Consider the following 19801-nt stretch of genomic DNA (forward strand, 5'->3'; position numbering starts at 1 on the left):
ATGTACCTAATGTTACTGAAGTCTATTACATTTGATTTTTAGGAAGGCAGACATCAGTCATAAAGCATGATAATAAACTAGATTTGTGCACTAACGTTCAAAAGTTTGGGGTCAGGTCAGTAAGATTTTTATTTATTTTTTTTTAAGAAATTAATACTTTTAAACAGCAAGGATTTATTAAATTGATTAAAAAGTGACAGTAAATACTTTTACATTGATTTAAAAAAAAAAATCATTTTCAAATAAATGCTGTTCTTTTGAACTTTCTATTCATTAAAGAATCCTTACAAATATATCACCGTTGCCACAAAGATATTAAGCAGCACAACTGTTTTCAACATTGATAACAATAAAAAATGTTTCTTGAGCACCAAATCATCATATTAAAATGATTTCTTACGGATCATGTGACACTGAAGACTTGAGTAATGGCTGCTGAAAATTCAGCTTTGCCATAACAGGAATATATTACATTTTAAAATATATTTAAATAGAAAACAGTTATTTTAAATTATAATCATATTTCAATATAGTAGTTTTTACTGTATTTTTGATCATAATAAATACAGCCTTGGTGAGAATAAGAGACTTCTTTCAAAAAAATTAAAAATCTTACTGAAGCCAAACTTTTCCACAGTAGTGTAAACGTGAGGGTATTTGCACAGCTTGATGCCTTGATTGGTTACTAAAGCATTTTTCTGTGATTGCTAAGGTGATATGTATAAGATTATTTATTGTGTGCTTGTGTGAAACTATCTCACTCTTTATCACTCTTTTTCAGGCCTTACTTCAGACTCATGATGTTGTGGCACATGAGGTATACAGTGACGAGGCGCTGAGGGTCACCCCACCCCCCACATCACCATATCTCAACGGAGACTCACCTGAGAGCACGAACGGAGACATGGACATAGAGAACGTGACACGAGTGCGCCTGGTTCAATTCCAGAAAAACACTGACGAACCGATGGTATGAGTTCACACATTTCCTGTACATGTACACACGCATATACAGTATCTCACAGAAGTGAGTACACCCCTCACATTTTTGTAAATATTTTATTATATCTTTTCATGTGACAACACTGAAGAAATGACACTTTGCTACAATGTAAAGTAGTGAGTGTACAGCTTGTATAACAGTGTAAATTTGCTGTCCCCTCAAAATAACTCAACACACAGCAATTAATGTCTAAACCGCTGGCCACAAAAGTGAGTACACCCCTAAGTCAAAATGTCCAAATTGGGCCCAATGAGCCATTTTCTCTCCCCGGTGTCATGTGACTCATTAGTGTTACTCGCTCTCTGAGGATCTGAAAAAAATAATTGTTGCTGAGATGGCGTAGGCTATAAGAAGATTGCCAAGACCCTGAAACTGAGCTGCAGCATGGTGGCCAAGACCATACAGCGGTTTAACAGGACAGGTTCCACTCAGAACAGGCCTCGCCATGGTCGACCAAAGAAGTTGAGTGCACGTGCTCAGCGTCATATCCAGAGGTTGTGTTTGGGAAATAGACTTATGAGTGCTGTCAGTATTGCTGCAGAGGTTGAAGGGGAGGGGGGTCAGCCAGTCAGTGCTCAGACCATACGCCGCACACTGCATCAAATTGGTCTGCATAGCTGTCGTCCCAGCACACAAAATATTGACACTTTGGGTCCGATTTGGAAATTTTCACTTAGGGGTGTACTCCCTTTTGTGGCCAGCGGTTTAGACATTAATGGCTATGTGTTGAGTTATTTTGAGGGGACAGCAAATTTACACTGTTATGCAAGCTGTACACTCACTACTTTACATTGTAGCAAAGTGTCATTTCTTCAGTGTTGTCACATGAAAATATATAATAAAATATTTACAAAAATGTGAGGGGTGTACTCACTTCTGTGAGATACTGTATAAACCTAAAGACTGCATAGCATGAACATGACAACAGTTTCTAGTGGTCCACTTTCAAAGTGTGCAAATGCAAGCTCTGCACATCATATATCCTGTGTTTTGAGGCTTGGCACACATCTTGTCACCCTGAGCTGATGGTGGTGTTGATTAATCTCTCACAGTGGTTACATTTTATATCCACTTGTTAGTCAAACTTCCTGAAAGCTCATCACTGTGGTTTTAAATGAGTTTGTGGGCACTGTTTCAGGGTATCACGTTGAAAATGAACGACCTGAACCATTGCATCGTGGCAAGAATAATGCATGGAGGAATGATCCACAGACAAGGTACATGCACCAGATGGTTTTTCCTTCAAAACTTCACCCAACACTGCCATCTTTCCTGTATTTCTTCTTTATCTCCATAAACACATGATTAATTAATAGGAAAGAGATGCAACCCATTATTCTTCACAAACCCCTCAACCCATATTGGGTTGCCACATGTGGCAGGCTTGAGGGCTTGTGCCGTCACCCCGTGATGGTCAGATTGCACAATCTCCTAGAACTTGGCAGAAACGTGATACTGATGTACAAGCCTTTACCCACATGCCACACACACATGCCATCAACAACTATCTCCTACATGCATGCAAGCGGGACAAGCTTATATTAAATCCCATGCAGTTAATGTTGTCAAGTTTTCAATTTATGAAGGTTGTAAGACTAAGTGATGTGTATTGATGCATTTAAAATGTTGTTTTGTCACAAATTAGGAACTTTGCATGTTGGAGACGAGATTCGGGAGATCAACGGCATAAGTGTAGCAAATCAAACAGTGGAGCAGCTTCAGAAGATGCTTGTGAGTAGGAACTTGTGTATTTTCAGCTCAAAAGTTACGATTTTGTTACCATTTTATCACCCTCACGTTGTTTGAATTATGATTTTTATACTTTCATTGAGGTATCCAGCAAAATGTCCAGATTTACAGACCGCAACCAGTAAAGTGCACTAACTGTACCAACTGTAAAGTGGAATGGGTGTAATGTGAGAGGCATAAGCGTTGCAGTGCAGTTATCATGATTACAGTTAAATAAAACAAAAGACACATCTAAAATAACCAAGTTACATTGATTTCATTTTAAAAATGGCCACAGACATTTATCACTTAGATTAATGCAGATTAACACAGTCTACTTTTTCCATTCTGTGCCCATTTGTTTTATTGTCTACTTTTTCCATTGTTCCTTGAAAAAAAGAGCGATATGAGGATATATAGACATAATCCAGTAAAAATGCCCTTTTTTAATAATTTGCTTTTTGTTTTTCTGTTGATAGCGGGAAATGAGAGGCAGCATCACCTTTAAGATTGTGCCAAGCTACCGCACACAGCAGTCGCCCTGTGAGGTAATGGACACCGTGGCATTGGCACTGTCCTCTGCTCTATCTCTGCCAGTCTCCTCTCTCTGCAGTGCTGTGGTTTGCCTCCCTGGCCTGTCGTGGCCTTTTGTGGTGGGGTTTGATTGCCGTGGATTCTTGTGTGACTAACTGCCTGCCTGATGGCTCCGTGTTAACGCTTTTCTCCCCAAAAGCCTCCATCCTGCCGGACCAAAAGGCCTGGCTCAGACACTACCGCACACCAATTTCACAACCAAGATACCGGAACCCTAGCTTACATATTACCGGTGTTGAGGGAAGTTTAGATGTACAATGTGAGAATGTTCACAGACAGTGTTGCAGCATTATTTGCAATTTAAAAGTGAGTCTGTACTGTGCTGGTTACAGAAATAAATTTTTCATAACAGTCCCCTGCCGTAACACACTACTGAGAGGATGTTGAAATTAAAGTGGTCCGATTTCATTTGGAGTTCCTTCACACAGTAAATCTCTCAAGGAAGATGTTTACATTTAGGCAGTTCTGTTGGCTCCCCCTTCTGGTGGGAAGCTGCAATGCGGCCTGATGATCAAAACATGTTTGCTTTGGTATCTGTAACATTACCATGCTTTTAAAATGTCTGTTTAATAACTTTAATCTCAAGCAAATCTTTTGGTTTCCCTTACATGATGTCCCCAATTTCTTACCGCAGTGTTGGCTAGTGTCCGTTTGCTCTGCTGTTTCGCTGACCTTTATATCTTATTACAGAAAGAATCCCCCTCCACCTCCAGACAGTCCCCTGCTAATGGCCATTCCAGCATTAACAGTTCTATCTTGGTAAGGATCCCAGGCAACCTCAAATAACGACCCCCTTCCCACCCCCAACAATCTCCTAATGTTGTTTGTGATTATTTCACCCCGTTCTTGCAGTCATACCCTCTTAATTTTCACCAAATGTTATTACATTTGTGTAATGTCCAGTTTTATGGTTTTGTTTTGTTTTTCCAGTTTGTTTTTATATATTTCACTAGAATATTTTGACGATCTCAATAAACACAAATGCAAAGACTGAACAAGACAGCGGCTAACATCCATTGAACATAGTTTCCGTTATCTCAGTTCGCAAATTGATGTGCTCTGTGCTGCTGTAGCTCTCTCACTCTGACTGCCAGTGTGAATACAGTGTGGGGTCCCAGGAACACTGTACAGTGGACGTGGGATCTACTATTATACTTTTTAATTCCTCTTTGTTACCAGTGATGTATTGTGGCTGACAGGAAGCACAATGATTAGACCAAACTCAATGGAGGCATGCAAAGGATTCCTAGCATAAATAAAAAGCATGCATACTTCTAACAAAATGCAGTGAGATCTACATTAGCACTGCATATGAACTAGGGGTGGGCGATAAAGAAGTTGACATGATAAATCAATATAAAAAATCAAATAATATCCATTTTGACTATTGTGTTGGGTACTATGTGGTCAAGAATGGGACTCCACTAAGCCCTGTCCCTTTTAGTTACTCTTATGCTGTCAAACTTTCCTACTAGTTACAGGTGCATCTCAATAAATTAGAATGTCATGGAAAAGTTATTTATTTATTTCAGTAATTCAACTCAAATTGTGAAACTCGTGTATTAAATAAATTCAATGCACACAGACTGAATTCCACACTTTTTCCTTCCACTCAACTTTCTGTTAACATGCTTGGATACAGCACTCTGTGAACAGCCAGCTTCTTTGGCAATGAATGTTTGTGGCTTACCCTCCTTGTGAAGGGTGTCAATGATTGTCTTCTGGACAACTGTCAGATCAGCAGTCTTCCCCATGATTGTGTAGTCTAGTGAACCAAACTGAGAGACCATTTTGAAGGCTCAGGAAACCTTTGCAGGTGTTTTGAGTTGATTAGCTGATTGGCATGTCACCATATTCTAATTTGTTGAGATAGTGAATTGGTGGGTTTTTGTTAAATGTGAGCCAAAATCATCACAATTAAAAGAACCAAAGACTTAAACTATTGAATTTATTTAATACATGAGTTTCACAATTTGAGAGTTGAATTACTGAAATAAATGAACTTTTCCATGACATTCTAATTTATTGAGATGCACCTGTAAGTTTGCAAAAAGTTTTGGGAAGTGGAATTTATTTATTTATGTATTTAGATATATGGGTATATTCTTAAAAAATATTCTAAGTAGAAAAAAAAATCATCAATTAAATACAAGTATTTATTTAAAATATTCAGATTAAATGTAAACATAAAATTACCGTAATACACAATAATAATTAATATGAATTTATTCAATTATTTCATTTAAATATTCTTGCAAAAAAATAAATGTACAGTAAGCTGCTTTTGTTGCCTTTTCCTGCTTTTATACTTGTTTACATAATTCTTTTTTCAGTAAAATTTAAATAAACTCTGTAAATATATATTTTGACCTGCCAAAATTTGAAATAATGTTTGCTAATATCACCCACCCCTGCTATAGACCCAGTGGGGACCCACTTGGTGTTCTTCATAGAGGGGGGTTAGTCTCCACCTCATGAACATGCTTGAATGGAGTATGGTGCTGAAGCTGCTTGCTTGCTCCTTGCTTTCTTGTGTGTTGCTGTTCTGAGATTTACCCTCAACAGCCCTTCTTCTATTTTAACAAATGAAGTAACTTTTGTGGTCCTCCTTTGTGGAGTTAGCATTGCCCCCAGTGGTTTTAACCAGATTTTTTGTTATGTTTTGTTGAATGTATATTTCTTTTCATTGTTATCGTTATTAATTGTTATTTAATTGTTTCTTGAGTCCTGTCTTTCCTCTGTAAATGGTCAGTCTCTCTTTCACTGCTGGGCTTTGCTTTACAGGACTTGCCGTCAACCATCCAGCCAATAGGACGTCAGGTGAATAGAGCATCCATCAGTCTTAGCACCCTCTATTGACTAGCGCTTTTCCACACTGCTCTTGTGCTTGAGATTGAATGAACAAGTTAGTGATTCACCGCTATTAACATCCTGCTTTCTCTATCAGTTTTTGTACTAACACCATTCACCATTAGCTGCTCTACAGACAGACTTGGTTGTAGTGTTATTGCATTGCACTTACTCAACAACAAGACTGTAAATGCAAAGATATTGTTATTTATGCTGTTTTTTAAAAGTTTACATAAATTTCAAGGGGATTATCGTTTTAACATTAATTTTTATTCTTACAGATGGGTTATTCTATGCGTTGAACCAGTTGAGAAAATATCAAGAACATGCTTTGAAATTTTAATTAAATGCAACTACTTAGTAGCATTTTACCTTTAGTCCATTTAAAAATAAATGTTTATTAAATGTTATTTTATTAATACATTTTTTATTCATATTTATTTATTTAAGTTAAATTCTGTGTTGTGACGAGTATCCTCACAAATAGTAGATTACACTAAAGATATGAAAAAGACAGATTACACTAAAGATATGAAAAAGACAGTTTTCTCAAAAATACCCATTTGAACCAACTTTTTAGAAGTCATATCAACTCCAAGACAACTATTATTCAGACCCTGTTAGACTTTTAGCTTAGGTAAAAAAAAAATTTGACATATGTGACCCTGGACCACAAAACCAGCCATAAGGGTCAATTTATTTGGCCGAGATACAACTATTTGAAAATCTGGAATCTGAGGGTGCAAAAAATTTAAAATACTGAGAAAATCGCCTTTAAAGTTGTTGAAATTAAGTTCTTAGCAATGCATATTACTAATCAAAAATTAAGTTTTAATATATTTACAGTAGGAAATTTACAAAATATCTTCATGGAACATGATCTTTACTTAATATCCTAATGATTTTTGGCATAAAAGAAAAATCTATAATTTTGACCCATACAATGTATTTTTGGCTATTGCTACAAATATACCCCAGTGACGTAAAACTGGTTTTGTGGTCCAGGGTCACATATTAGATTGGTGAGTCTATCTTATCCTAACCCCATGTAGTCTCATGCTTTTCTACTTGCCCTGGGCTACAGAGTGGTGTGTGTTTCCTCTTACATCCATCTAAATTACTCTGCAAATCATCAAAGCTGATCAGAGAGCCCATCACAATTTGTTCTTCTAGTCTCTAGTCCTTGCCTTTAAGAATCGTGTCCTAATAGGATGAGAAGTAGAAAGGGAGACATACAATCAGCAGAGGGCGCCATCTGCCAGCACGGGTCCATCTGTGTTGGCTGAAGTGCATCACTGAGCGCTGGAAATGATCTGCTATGTTACAAGTGATGAGAACAGAATGATATATATGACTGATATCTCCACCCTGCTTTGTTCCTTTTTTATCAACCCATAACTTTTCTGAACATTAGCTTTATAGCTGCATTCTTCATCTCACCAACCCCAGTAACAGTGCCGTATTAATGCCACCACAGTGCCGTGATATTGCATGATGTTTGTAATACTCTCATGCCCTAGATCTCCAGACCTCCAATCAAGGATACATTTTCCATAAAGGTAAGATTTTAAAGAATGAGCCCAACCCACTGCTCTGAAAAAATGTTGTGTAACCATTTAAGTCCAAATGTAGCAAGGACTCGAGAACAATTACATCACCAGTGCGATTCTTGGAAAATATAACGTTAAGCTCGATTTTTGCAGTGTTTGTACTTAAAGGCCCCTTTCAGTCAATTCAATGTCATTTATTTTTAATCCAGGAGTCACACACCACTCTACCCTCAGACTGCAGTTCAGTACCCAACTGCACTAAAGGTCCAGCAAGGACTCATAACTCACTCTCATGCATACTTACATGCATCATCTGTTTGCCAACATGCTCAGTTTTCATACCGTGCTGCTTCAGCCAAGCATGCCTATCATCTCAACCGAAACCTGATCTCCTCTTGTACCCTGACCTCCTCCATCAGTCAGTCCTTTCCTGTGCTGTGTCTGTGCCACTGTAGGGTTTTTCTGACTTCGACTGATTATGGCTTTTCTCAGATCTATGTACGGGCACAGTTCGAGTATGATCCAGTGAAGGATGACCTCATCCCCTGTAAAGAGGCAGGGATTCGCTTCAGGGTGGGTGACATAATCCAGATTATCAACAAAGATGACCATAACTGGTGGCAAGGCAAGCTGGAAAACACCAAGAATGGCACAGCAGGACTGATTCCCTCACCTGAACTTCAGGAGTGGTGAGTTAGGTTCTTTCCTAGAGCATAATGACCACTTCAATCGTTTCTTTTGTGTGTATGATGAAAACCAGAAGATTGTGATTGGCTGCTGCTGAGGGTAGAGGGAAAGAAGATACAGTACAATGCAAGTCGCTCGCAATACGATTTAAAAGCACTCGAAGATGTGCTATCATCAAGGCTAACAGATATGCTGCACACTAACCACATGTTCATCTAATTGTTTCTTTTGTTTGTTTTATTCTAGGCGGGTGGCCTGTATAGCCATGGAGAAAACCAAGCAAGAACAGCAGGCAAGCTGTACTTGGTTTGGCAAGAAAAAAAAGCAGTACAAAGACAAATACCTAGCAAAGCACAACGCAGGTAGAGTTTCCGATGGGCTTTCTGCACCTTCCCTCTCTCTTCATACAGACAATAGCTAGATTTTGGTCGATCAGCTCTTCCTTATTGGAGATCTAATTAGTAATCTTTATGTCCCCCGTAAGCAAGAGTAAAATCGAATAGGCTTCTAACACTGATGTGGGCGTATGACATCACAAAAAATAGCAGCTCTCAGGGAGATGTAAACAAGTATTGATTAATGATAAACATTCACTTTTAAGAACTTTGCTGCCTTTTTAGCAAATGTTTGTCAAGATAAGTGTGTAAAACACTATAGGGTCAATCATAAAATGACTGCCTTTTCTACTTAGAAGTAAATTAATATATAATATAAATCAATATATTATTCAACATTTATCTGATAGAATGCATAGGATCTTATAAAAATGTAATACGATTTTGATGCATTCTACCAGATAAATGTTGCATTGTGCCATTAATCAAAATAAATAAATTTTATTATAAAAATTGTACAGTATATAACATACATATATTGTTTTATATTATATATGAATTTATTTAGCTTGTGGTATATGTTTGCAGTATATTCTGAAGTTTGGGGTGAGTAAGATTAAAAAAAACTTTTATTTGCCAAAATTCTATAGTGTGTTAGAAAAGATTTCTATTAAAAAATGCAGTTCTTTTGAATTTTCCTAAAAGATGTATTGTAATATATATATTAAAATAGAAATTTGTTATAATATTTCACAATTTTTTTAACAATTTTTTTTTATCAAATAAAAGAGACTTTAAAAACAAACTTGCCAACCCCAAACTTTTGAACAGTAGTGATTGTCTTCGGAAAGACGAATTTTTAATTTGACATTTATTACAAGTATTGTAAGTTGAAATTACAAAATGACACACTTTTCAAAAAGAGAATTTAATGCTGGTATTTGAATGAATAAATATCTACTTTTTAATTATGATTTGTTTACTATACAAAAATATTAGTAACAGGATTGGCATATTTAGATTAGTCCATTACTGACAAACATATCAAAGCAAAAAATAACATTTTATTTTTCGCTCATACGAGATCCACTTTATAGAATGACCTGGTAAATTATTCTCTTTGTTGATGATCAAATGCTAGAATTGACTGTTTGTTTTTAATACATCATTACTGTTGTCAGATACTCATATGATCAGAAGCACAAGAGAACACTGTTGTTGATGGTTATTGCTAACACTGTCAGGAAAAATGCATATATGTCTTTTTTACATCAGTGACAGTCTATAATTAGTATTATGTTTATATTAGTTCCTGCTTTTCAGAGACAGCAGACTTTACCCTCATGGGATGGTTGTCAGCAGATGTTGCTAGCAACGTCTTCATTGAAGGATTCAAACTGTAGTTTAGAGGCTGTAGGGAGTGTCTCTGTGTGTCTAGTGGTAGGTATGGGCAGGTAACACGACCCTGTGCTGTCTAGCTCAAATAACCCGAGGTCCTGACTGCAACATTTCCACAAATAGCAGGGTGACTTGTGCCAATACATAGCCAAGTAGCTGTGTGTGATTCTGCCTGCTGTTCCCTGACCAAACAGTCCCTTAAGAGTCTTTCATTTTGCTTCAAGTACCAAAGGGGCTAATTAAAGCCAGCCACAGTGGAAACCTGGGTCGTTATCACTGATGAGCACACCTGCATATGCAACAAGTGTGTTTATGTGTGTGTTCTCATGGGGAATGCAAAGCCATAAGTGAGATGCCCATGTTTTCCGTAATAGTGTATGGTTGCTGGGAAAGGGCCAGGGGAGAGAAAAAGTGTCTTTACTATGGGTAACTCATATGTCATGGTGAAGTTCATGTGTTCATCATGGCTTCAGGTCTAAACCAACACACAGCCTCCACAGATGCACCTGTGTATGTGCTCTCGGATGTACTCCTCCTGCTTTCAGATATACTGTTGACTGGATGCAAATTTTACAATCTCTATATAAATCGATCCTGACACTATGAAAGGCAGCAATTACATGATCTCGTTAGAAGCATGGTGAACCCCACCGCTTTTAACATCTTATATAAGCGAGTCATTTAGGTCCCGCTTCAGTCTGCAGTACTAGCTATCACAGGGTCAGGTTACTACCTTCGAACACAGAGGATGTTAAATGATGCCATTGTTCCTTCTTGTCAAGAACTCCCCAGTGGTGTGGAATAGTTTAAAGATGAGCTTCCCAAAAGGTGGATTTGTTAGTTCAGACTGTAGACACAGTGACGATGACTCCACCGAATCATACAGCCAGAAACTCATTCTGTGCAAGTATGTCAATTCAAACTACATAGCTACATAACCTTGTTCTAGCTACATAACCTTGATTTTGCATTGTTGCATTATGCAGTGTTTCTGAACACAGTTTATAATGCAGGTACACTACCATTCCAAAGTTTGAGGTCAGTAAGATTTTTTTTTTTTGATTACAAAGAAATTAATGCTTTTATCCAGAAAGGCACATTAAATTAATCAAACGTGACAGTAAAACTTTTTATAATAGAACTATTTCTATTGCAAATAAATTCTGTTTTTTTTAGCTGGAATCCTATCACGGTTTATACAAAATTAATAATAATAATAATTAATAATTCATTACATTTATTTAGCACTTTTCTGGGTACTCAAAGCGCTTTACATGAAAGGGGGGGAATCTCCTCAACCACCACCAATTTAGCAGCACAACTGTTTTAAACATTAATAATAATAATAAATGTTTCTTGAGCACCAAATCAGCATATTAGAATGATTTCTAAAGGATCATGTGACACTGAAGACTGGAGTAATGGCTGCTGAAAAATCAGTTTTGACATCACAGGAATAAATGGTGTTTTAGAATATATTAAAACAGAAAACAGTCATTTTAAATTGTTATAATATTTCACAGTATTTTTGTTTTTACTGTATTTTTGATCAAATAAATGTAGCCTTGGTGAGCATAAGAGACATCTTTAAAAAACATTTAAAAACCTTACCGACCCCGAGTCCCCAATTTTGAGTGGTGGTGCATGCTTAGAATTCGTAGTGTTGCAATGTGTTTTGGTGAAATGTAATGATTAGCTTTGATTTATCATTGCACTAATGGCAAAGTACATTTTTGAAATATTTTTTGTATTATTATTTCATTACTATTGCCCCTCAAAACTACACTCACTGGTACATCTTTCTAGTATTGAGTTGGACCCCCTTTTGCCTTAATTCTTTGTGGCATAGATTCAGCTGTTGTCTTGTGCGGTTAAGTTTGTCTACTAGTGTCATGGCAGTTGGTTTTAACACAGTTATACTGAGAAAGTTAAAGTTGTTTCAATTTTTAGATAACAATGTTTCAAAAATTTGTTGGCGAAGCATTTAAATCTGCATTTTCCTACTTGCATCAAATGTTTCTGGCCTAAGGAGGCCCAACGGTAGATCTGATCAGATCTGGGCCGCTGGAATCAGTGTTCTCTGAGCACCCAATCACTTAGGTGATCAAATAGGCTGTGTTGAGCACAGCCCCCTCAGCCATCAGCGGCGGGAGCGCAGATCAGACATAATCCCTCCTGAGCCCAGTGCCCCACTTTACTGAGTCTGATTTGAGCTCACTCAAGCCGGTGTCATACTTTCCGCGTGCGCGAGTCCGCTAGGGTCCGCTATAGTATGCGTGACGTAAAAATCGTCATCGGAGAGTGTGCGCGGCAGTGTTGCCAATTTGGGGATTTTGTCGCCAAATTTAGCTACTTTCTCATTGTAGCTGCGACTTTTTTTAATTTTTTGCGACAAGGAGCTATTTTAGCTATATTTAAATAAAACTAGCGATTTTTTGGAGATTTTTTATTTTTTACTTGGCCACACCCTGCCGTAGGCTCGTGACTTCTCACGTTTGCTCTCAATCATGCCAATGAGTCTGCGCAGTGAACACACCAGTACGCCACGCCTGCCATGACGCACACCACAATTTCATTATAAGCATCAATCAAGATCAATGGTTCTAGAGATTTTCTGAGGGAGGGGTTTGGCAACACTGGTGCGCAGAGGCTCTGCGCGGACATGAGCGTGCCTCCCATTTTTTGTGAGCCTGCGGACAAGTACGCGGTCAGTAGGCTACAAAAGCACCAACTGCGCATGCGCAGGCTGTGTGAAGAAGCCCGTTGCTACTCGGACCTGTACAATCCGTCGATAAAACAATATAAAGACAGCCAGATGTGCAATAACTGTGGGCAATTGTTTGTTCACATGTTTGTTTACTGTTCAAGCCTATCTACTGCGCATATATGGAACACGACCACGGAGCGGACCATCAGCGTATGCCTTTGGTAGTATAAATACAAGTAGTCCGCGCTGTCCGTGTACGCGTCTGGATTGCTTATGCGTAAAGTATAACACAGGCTTTAGCCAGTGAGGCAGGAAATGGGACTCTTTGGGGTATTACGGCCTTTTTTCAGGTCTCGTCCAAATTCCTCCAGGATTGTTTAATTGTCTAAAACTGTTTTGATTTTGTGGGGTTTGTCTAAGGCAAGGAGCTTTGTTACAGTTGTGCTTTGGGCTTTTCCAGCTATAATGTGCAGGTTCAGATAAGGTTAGGAAGGGAAATATGAAACATATGTTTGGGGATTTTCCAGTAGATAGCAGTTGGTAAGGACTTGTCCTTCACCAGGAGAATTTCATCTTTGCGAGACAAAAAAACAACATTGCACCAACAGGTTTATAAAGTAAATAGACCTCTATTTAAAGAGGTGTGTATCTACAGGCCAGGAAGTGCTTCTCTCAGTTATGTGTGAAAGCAGAAGGGGGTCAGTGGCTTAGCTCAATGTGTGTACAGTTTTGATGTCCTGTTAGCCCCTCCCTTTATTCTGTTCAATCCTAGTAATTTCAGCATTGACACACATCATCTAAATCTACTTTTCATTGTATCATTAAAAACCTGCTAGATTATGTTTGTTTTTATTTTGTCTCAGGTTTGTTCACACTGCTTGTTTTTCTCATAATGCACAGTTTGTGCTACATACATGAATGAAGCATAAATATCATGCAGAGAGATTTGCTATTACTTTTTGGAGTGATTGAATTTACAATTTTCACCTGGCAGATGAAAATTAAACAGAAAAAAACATACACAGAACATACACCACTGTTCAAAAGTTTGGGATCAGTAGGTGTTTTGTTTTTTTTTAGAAATTAATGTTTTTATAAATCAAGGCTACTTTAAAATTATCAAAAGTGACAAGTGAAGACACTTAGTGTTACAAAAATGTATATTTCAAATAAATGCTGTTTTTAAGGAATCTTTTTAAAAAAGAAGTATCGTTATGCAGCACCATTAACTTGAAAAGGTTAGATTTGAACCCTAACCCCACCACCATGACTTGTTTTTTCTTCTTTCCTTTTTTCCCTTTCACCCCATACCTTTATTTGTGTTAAGATGGTAACGTATATGTCAAAATATAATTGTACATGATACCCGTTAAGAGAAAAAAAAAATTCTGTGCCAAATTTAGAAAACTAAATACAGAGGATGTTTAAAAAAAAAAAAAAAAAGTAGTAGTATCATGGTTTCCACAAAATTAAACAGTTTTCAACATTGATCCTATGTTTGTTTCTTGAGCACCAAATCAGTATAATAGGACAATTTCTAAAGGATCATGTGACACTGAAGACTGGAGTAATAGCTGCTGAAAATTCAGCTTTGCCATCACAGGAATTAGTTCTATTTTAAAATACATTAATATAGCAAACAATTCTTATAAATTGTAATATTTCACAATATTTTTTCTGCATTTTTTATCAAATAAATTTAGCCTTTGTGAGGATGAGAGACTTTTTTCAAAAACAAAATCTTACAGAGCCCAAATTTTGGAACTTTAATGTATACATGCATGAACACTGAAGGAGGTGGGTTTGGTGGTGGACACTTGAGTTGTCCCTCTAAGAAACCACCTAGCAACATTCTAGTAACCATATAGCAAGGAGAGCTGTAATGATACAGATGGATGGTAGAAATGTGTCAGCCAGTAGAGATTTTGCTTTGCTTATTCTGTGGTAGACATGACTATCACTATCATTTGTTAAGAATAATATGATCTGTTGGTTTGTGTGACAAGTTCAGAAAAAATAATAATAAATAATATTATGTAGCTTTTATCTGCCAAGTTTTTAATTCACTGGATTATGAATAGGCATTACCACATGATTATGTAATATATACACATGTCCACATATGTCATGATGTATAGCATTGCTGTAATAGAACATTATTCATACTGTGACTGCAAATGATAATACTTTGGCAGATTATCAGAAAAACCTCTTAATTCCACCCTTTAATTGCAGCTTTCAGATTCCAGGCTTGATATGCAAGTGCATTGCTGTGAATGTCAGAGGCATGTTTCATTGTTCAGAGCAGCGCCGTCTCACATGCTCTGAAAGCGCCCCATCCAGAGCAGCCCGAGCTCACGGATGGCCATCATGTCTCTGTGCTTCGAGCATCACAGCTTTGGGCGTGCTTGTTGTTGTGTTTGTTTACTGATGTTCTGTTAACTGAGCCATAACTCAATGACCCCCCCTCCCCTGTCCATTTTACATGCTGTCTATTACCTTTACCAAATTTACCTGTATTTACTTTGTTTTCATATTTGGCGACTTTTTGTGAAAAATTGAGACTTTTGAGGGTGGTTCTAGAGATTTTCTGAGGGAGGGGTTTGGCAACACTGGTGCGCAGAGGCTCTGCGCGGACATGAGCGTGCCTCCCATTTTTTGTGAGCCTGCGGACAAGTACGCGGTCAGTAGGCTACAAAAGCACCAACTGCGCATGCGCAGGCTGTGTGAAGAAGCCCGTTGCTATCGGACCTGTACAATCCGTCGATAAAACAATATAAAGACAGCCAGATGTGCAATAACTGTGGGCAATTGTTTGTTCACATGTTTGTTTACTGTTCAAGCCTATCTACTGCGCATATATGGAACACGACCACGGAGCGGACCATCAGCGTATGCCTTTGGTAGTATAAATACAAGTAGTCCGCGCTGTCCGTGTACGCGTCTGGATTGCTTATGCGTAAAGTATAACACAGGCTTTAGCCAGTGAGGCAGGAAATGGGACTCTTTGGGGTATTACGGCCTTTTTTCAGGTCTCGTCCAAATTCCTCCAGGATTGTTTAATTGTCTAAAACTGTTTTGATTTTGTGGGGTTTGTCTAAGGCAAGGAGCTTTGTTACAGTTGTGCTTTGGGCTTTTCCAGCTATAATGTGCAGGTTCAGATAAGGTTAGGAAGGGAAATATGAAACATATGTTTGGGGATTTTCCAGTAGATAGCAGTTGGTAAGGACTTGTCCTTCACCAGGAGAATTTCATCTTTGCGAGACAAAAAAACAACATTGCACCAACAGGTTTATAAAGTAAATAGACCTCTATTTAAAGAGGTGTGTATCTACAGGCCAGGAAGTGCTTCTCTCAGTTATGTGTGAAAGCAGAAGGGGGTCAGTGGCTTAGCTCAATGTGTGTACAGTTTTGATGTCCTGTTAGCCCCTCCCTTTATTCTGTTCAATCCTAGTAATTTCAGCATTGACACACATCATCTAAATCTACTTTTCATTGTATCATTAAAAACCTGCTAGATTATGTTTGTTTTTATTTTGTCTCAGGTTTGTTCACACTGCTTGTTTTTCTCATAATGCACAGTTTGTGCTACATACATGAATGAAGCATAAATATCATGCAGAGAGATTTGCTATTACTTTTTGGAGTGATTGAATTTACAATTTTCACCTGGCAGATGAAAATTAAACAGAAAAAAACATACACAGAACATACACCACTGTTCAAAAGTTTGGGATCAGTAGGTGTTTTTTTTTTTTTTAGAAATTAATGTTTTTATAAATCAAGGCTACTTTAAAATGATCAAAAGTGACAAGTGAAGACACTTAGTGTTACAAAAATGTATATTTCAAATAAATGCTGTTTTTAAGGAATCTTTTTAAAAAAGAAGTATCGTTATGCAGCACCATTAACTTGAAAAGGTTAGATTTGAACCCTAACCCCACCACCATGACTTGTTTTTTCTTCTTTCCTTTTTTCCCTTTCACCCCATACCTTTATTTGTGTTAAGATGGTAACGTATATGTCAAAATATAATTGTACATGATACCCGTTAAGAGAAAAAAAAAATTCTGTGCCAAATTTAGAAAACTAAATACAGAGGATGTTTAAAAAAAAAAAAAAAAAGTAGTAGTATCATGGTTTCCACAAAATTAAACAGTTTTCAACATTGATCCTATGTTTGTTTCTTGAGCACCAAATCAGTATAATAGGACAATTTCTAAAGGATCATGTGACACTGAAGACTGGAGTAATAGCTGCTGAAAATTCAGCTTTGCCATCACAGGAATTAGTTCTATTTTAAAATACATTAATATAGCAAACAATTCTTATAAATTGTAATATTTCACAATATTTTTTCTGCATTTTTTATCAAATAAATTTAGCCTTTGTGAGGATGAGAGACTTTTTTCAAAAACAAAATCTTACAGAGCCCAAATTTTGGAACTTTAATGTATACATGCATGAACACTGAAGGAGGTGGGTTTGGTGGTGGACACTTGAGTTGTCCTTCTAAGAAACCACCTAGCAACATTCTAGTAACCATATAGCAAGGAGAGCTGTAATGATACAGATGGATGGTAGAAATGTGTCAGCCAGTAGAGATTTTGCTTTGCTTATTCTGTGGTAGACATGACTATCACTATCATTTGTTAAGAATAATATGATCTGTTGGTTTGTGTGACAAGTTCAGAAAAAATAATAATAAATAATATTATGTAGCTTTTATCTGCCAAGTTTTTAATTCACTGGATTATGAATAGGCATTACCACATGATTATGTAATATATACACATGTCCACATATGTCATGATGTATAGCATTGCTGTAATAGAACATTATTCATACTGTGACTGCAAATGATAATACTTTGGCAGATTATCAGAAAAACCTCTTAATTCCACCCTTTAATTGCAGCTTTCAGATTCCAGGCTTGATATGCAAGTGCATTGCTGTGAATGTCAGAGGCATGTTTCATTGTTCAGAGCAGCGCCGTCTCACATGCTCTGAAAGCGCCCCATCCAGAGCAGCCCGAGCTCACGGATGGCCATCATGTCTCTGTGCTTCGAGCATCACAGCTTTGGGCGTGCTTGTTGTTGTGTTTGTTTACTGATGTTCTGTTAACTGAGCCATAACTCAATGACCCCCCCTCCCCTGTCCATTTTACATGCTGTCTACCGGTATCTACCAATGGCCTCTGTGCATGTAAGTAACTGTGTTGCTGTACCATACAGCCTCTGTGCTTAATTCTCTCTTTCTCTGTCTGTCTCTGTCTCACTCAATGCCTTTGCTGTGGTGATTTTGTTAACCCCGAAACCATCTTTGCCTATTAGCAACCTCCATTTTTCTCAATCAATAGAACAAAGATCTTTTTTTGATGTTTGTGTGGTATTTGTGGTTTACTTTGTTGTGTTGTGCTTTGTGTTTTTAGTTTATTTTAAAGTCTATCCTCTGAACCCTGTGCACCTATATCCACTGATCCACAGTACAACATGAGGCTTCTCAGTGTGCAAATCCATTAAACAGCCTACATATATAGAGCTGCATGCTCAAGTTCAAGCGAAAGAGAGGGAGATGAGTGCTGAAATCACATTTCACGTGGAAATGACACAGATGGCTCACGTTTCCCACTGCCAAGTCAACTCACCGTCTCCTGCACACACCAATGCTGTCTCCCCCAAAACACCCCCGCATGCACACTGCAGCCAGTTTTACTCATTATGCAACTGAAACACTGTGGTAGAAAAGGCTAAGTGCTATAGCTTTATGGAAGTTCACAATAGCAATAAATTATACTTTGTCCTTTAGTGCAGTCGTATTTCAGAGGAATCATCGTTTTAGCCCATCAGACGTTTTCTCATTTTTATGCTAGCATTACTAGTGATAGTATCTAACTGTGAAAATTAACAGGTGTCTGTTTCATGCTGCTTTTTTTTCCATTCATAGAGACCAAAAAACTGTAAAAAGCACTATAGAAGTAGTCCATGCAACAATCATGGCTTTGTGTGATGACTGAAATCTAATTGATAATCTTCTTCTTCTTAATTCTCCTTTGCACATTCACTATACATTTTGTTGGATAAATATACTTCTGTTCAAAAGTTAGGAGGCCGTAAGATATATTAGAATGATTTCTTAAGTAGTGGCTGCTAGAAATTCAGGTTTGCCATCAAATAAATAAATTACATTTTAGGGTGCTTTCACACCTAGCCTGTTGTTTCGGAACCTGGCGCGTTTCCCCCATCCTAGCTCGGTTTGTTTGGGCATATGTGAACACTGCAATCGCGCTCGGATCCGCGCCAAAACAATCGGTCCGAGATCTCCTGAACGAGGTGGTCTCGGCTCGATTGAAAACGAACTCTGGAGCGGTTCGGTTGTAGTGAGAAAGCAATCCGATCCAACGGACCAACGAACCAGGCTATATCACAATTTATGATGGGCAATTACGTAAGTTCCGTGAAAAGCATTAGCTTTGTTGTTTTGCTAATACCTCAAAATGAACCTGTGAATGTCTGTGGGTGAGCACGTCTTTGCCATTCAAAAATCAAAGCGCACTTTTTTATTTTATAATGCCGTCTTATTGCTCTTCTTTGTAGTAGGTGCATTTTAAAAATGTTTTCCCAATCAATCCTAGACTCCTGCTCAAAATGATAAATTATTATAAGCACAGCTACAAAAAAACAACAACAATAAGTCCGCGAAGCTGTTATCGTTCCATCCTGACGGATGACATGCGTGACAGCTAAGTGAAATCCCGGAAAATAAACCGTGGAACTTTGACCAATGAGAGAACAGTTTACTCGCGCGTGACTTGAATGAACAAATTGGGTCCATTTAGAAATTTTGCCGTGTGAAAGCGAACCGCACCAAGAATAAAAAGCAACATTGTAATAATTGTAATCCCTTTCGGAACAAAGCAATCGATCTACAGGTGTGAAAGCACCCTTAA

The 19801-nt window shown here is 37.7% G+C and overlaps 1 protein-coding gene across 1 annotated transcript in view; it reads left to right on the top strand.

Moving 5' to 3' along the window:
• caska (calcium/calmodulin-dependent serine protein kinase a) overlaps positions 1 to 19801 on the top strand; it is a 192644-nt gene that overhangs the window by 159813 nt on the left and 13030 nt on the right. The window contains exons 16-23 of the mRNA XM_016467349.1: positions 782 to 970; positions 2142 to 2220; positions 2649 to 2734; positions 3211 to 3279; positions 4016 to 4084; positions 6110 to 6145; positions 8218 to 8414; positions 8659 to 8774. Of these exons, the coding sequence (XP_016322835.1) occupies positions 782 to 970; positions 2142 to 2220; positions 2649 to 2734; positions 3211 to 3279; positions 4016 to 4084; positions 6110 to 6145; positions 8218 to 8414; positions 8659 to 8774 (841 nt within the window). The remainder of the gene's footprint in view (positions 1 to 781; positions 971 to 2141; positions 2221 to 2648; positions 2735 to 3210; positions 3280 to 4015; positions 4085 to 6109; positions 6146 to 8217; positions 8415 to 8658; positions 8775 to 19801) is intronic.

This window comes from Sinocyclocheilus anshuiensis, unplaced genomic scaffold (genome assembly GCF_001515605.1).
Source record: "Sinocyclocheilus anshuiensis isolate Anshui unplaced genomic scaffold, SAMN03320099.WGS_v1.1 scaffold628, whole genome shotgun sequence".
Lineage (NCBI taxonomy): Eukaryota > Metazoa > Chordata > Actinopteri > Cypriniformes > Cyprinidae > Sinocyclocheilus > Sinocyclocheilus anshuiensis.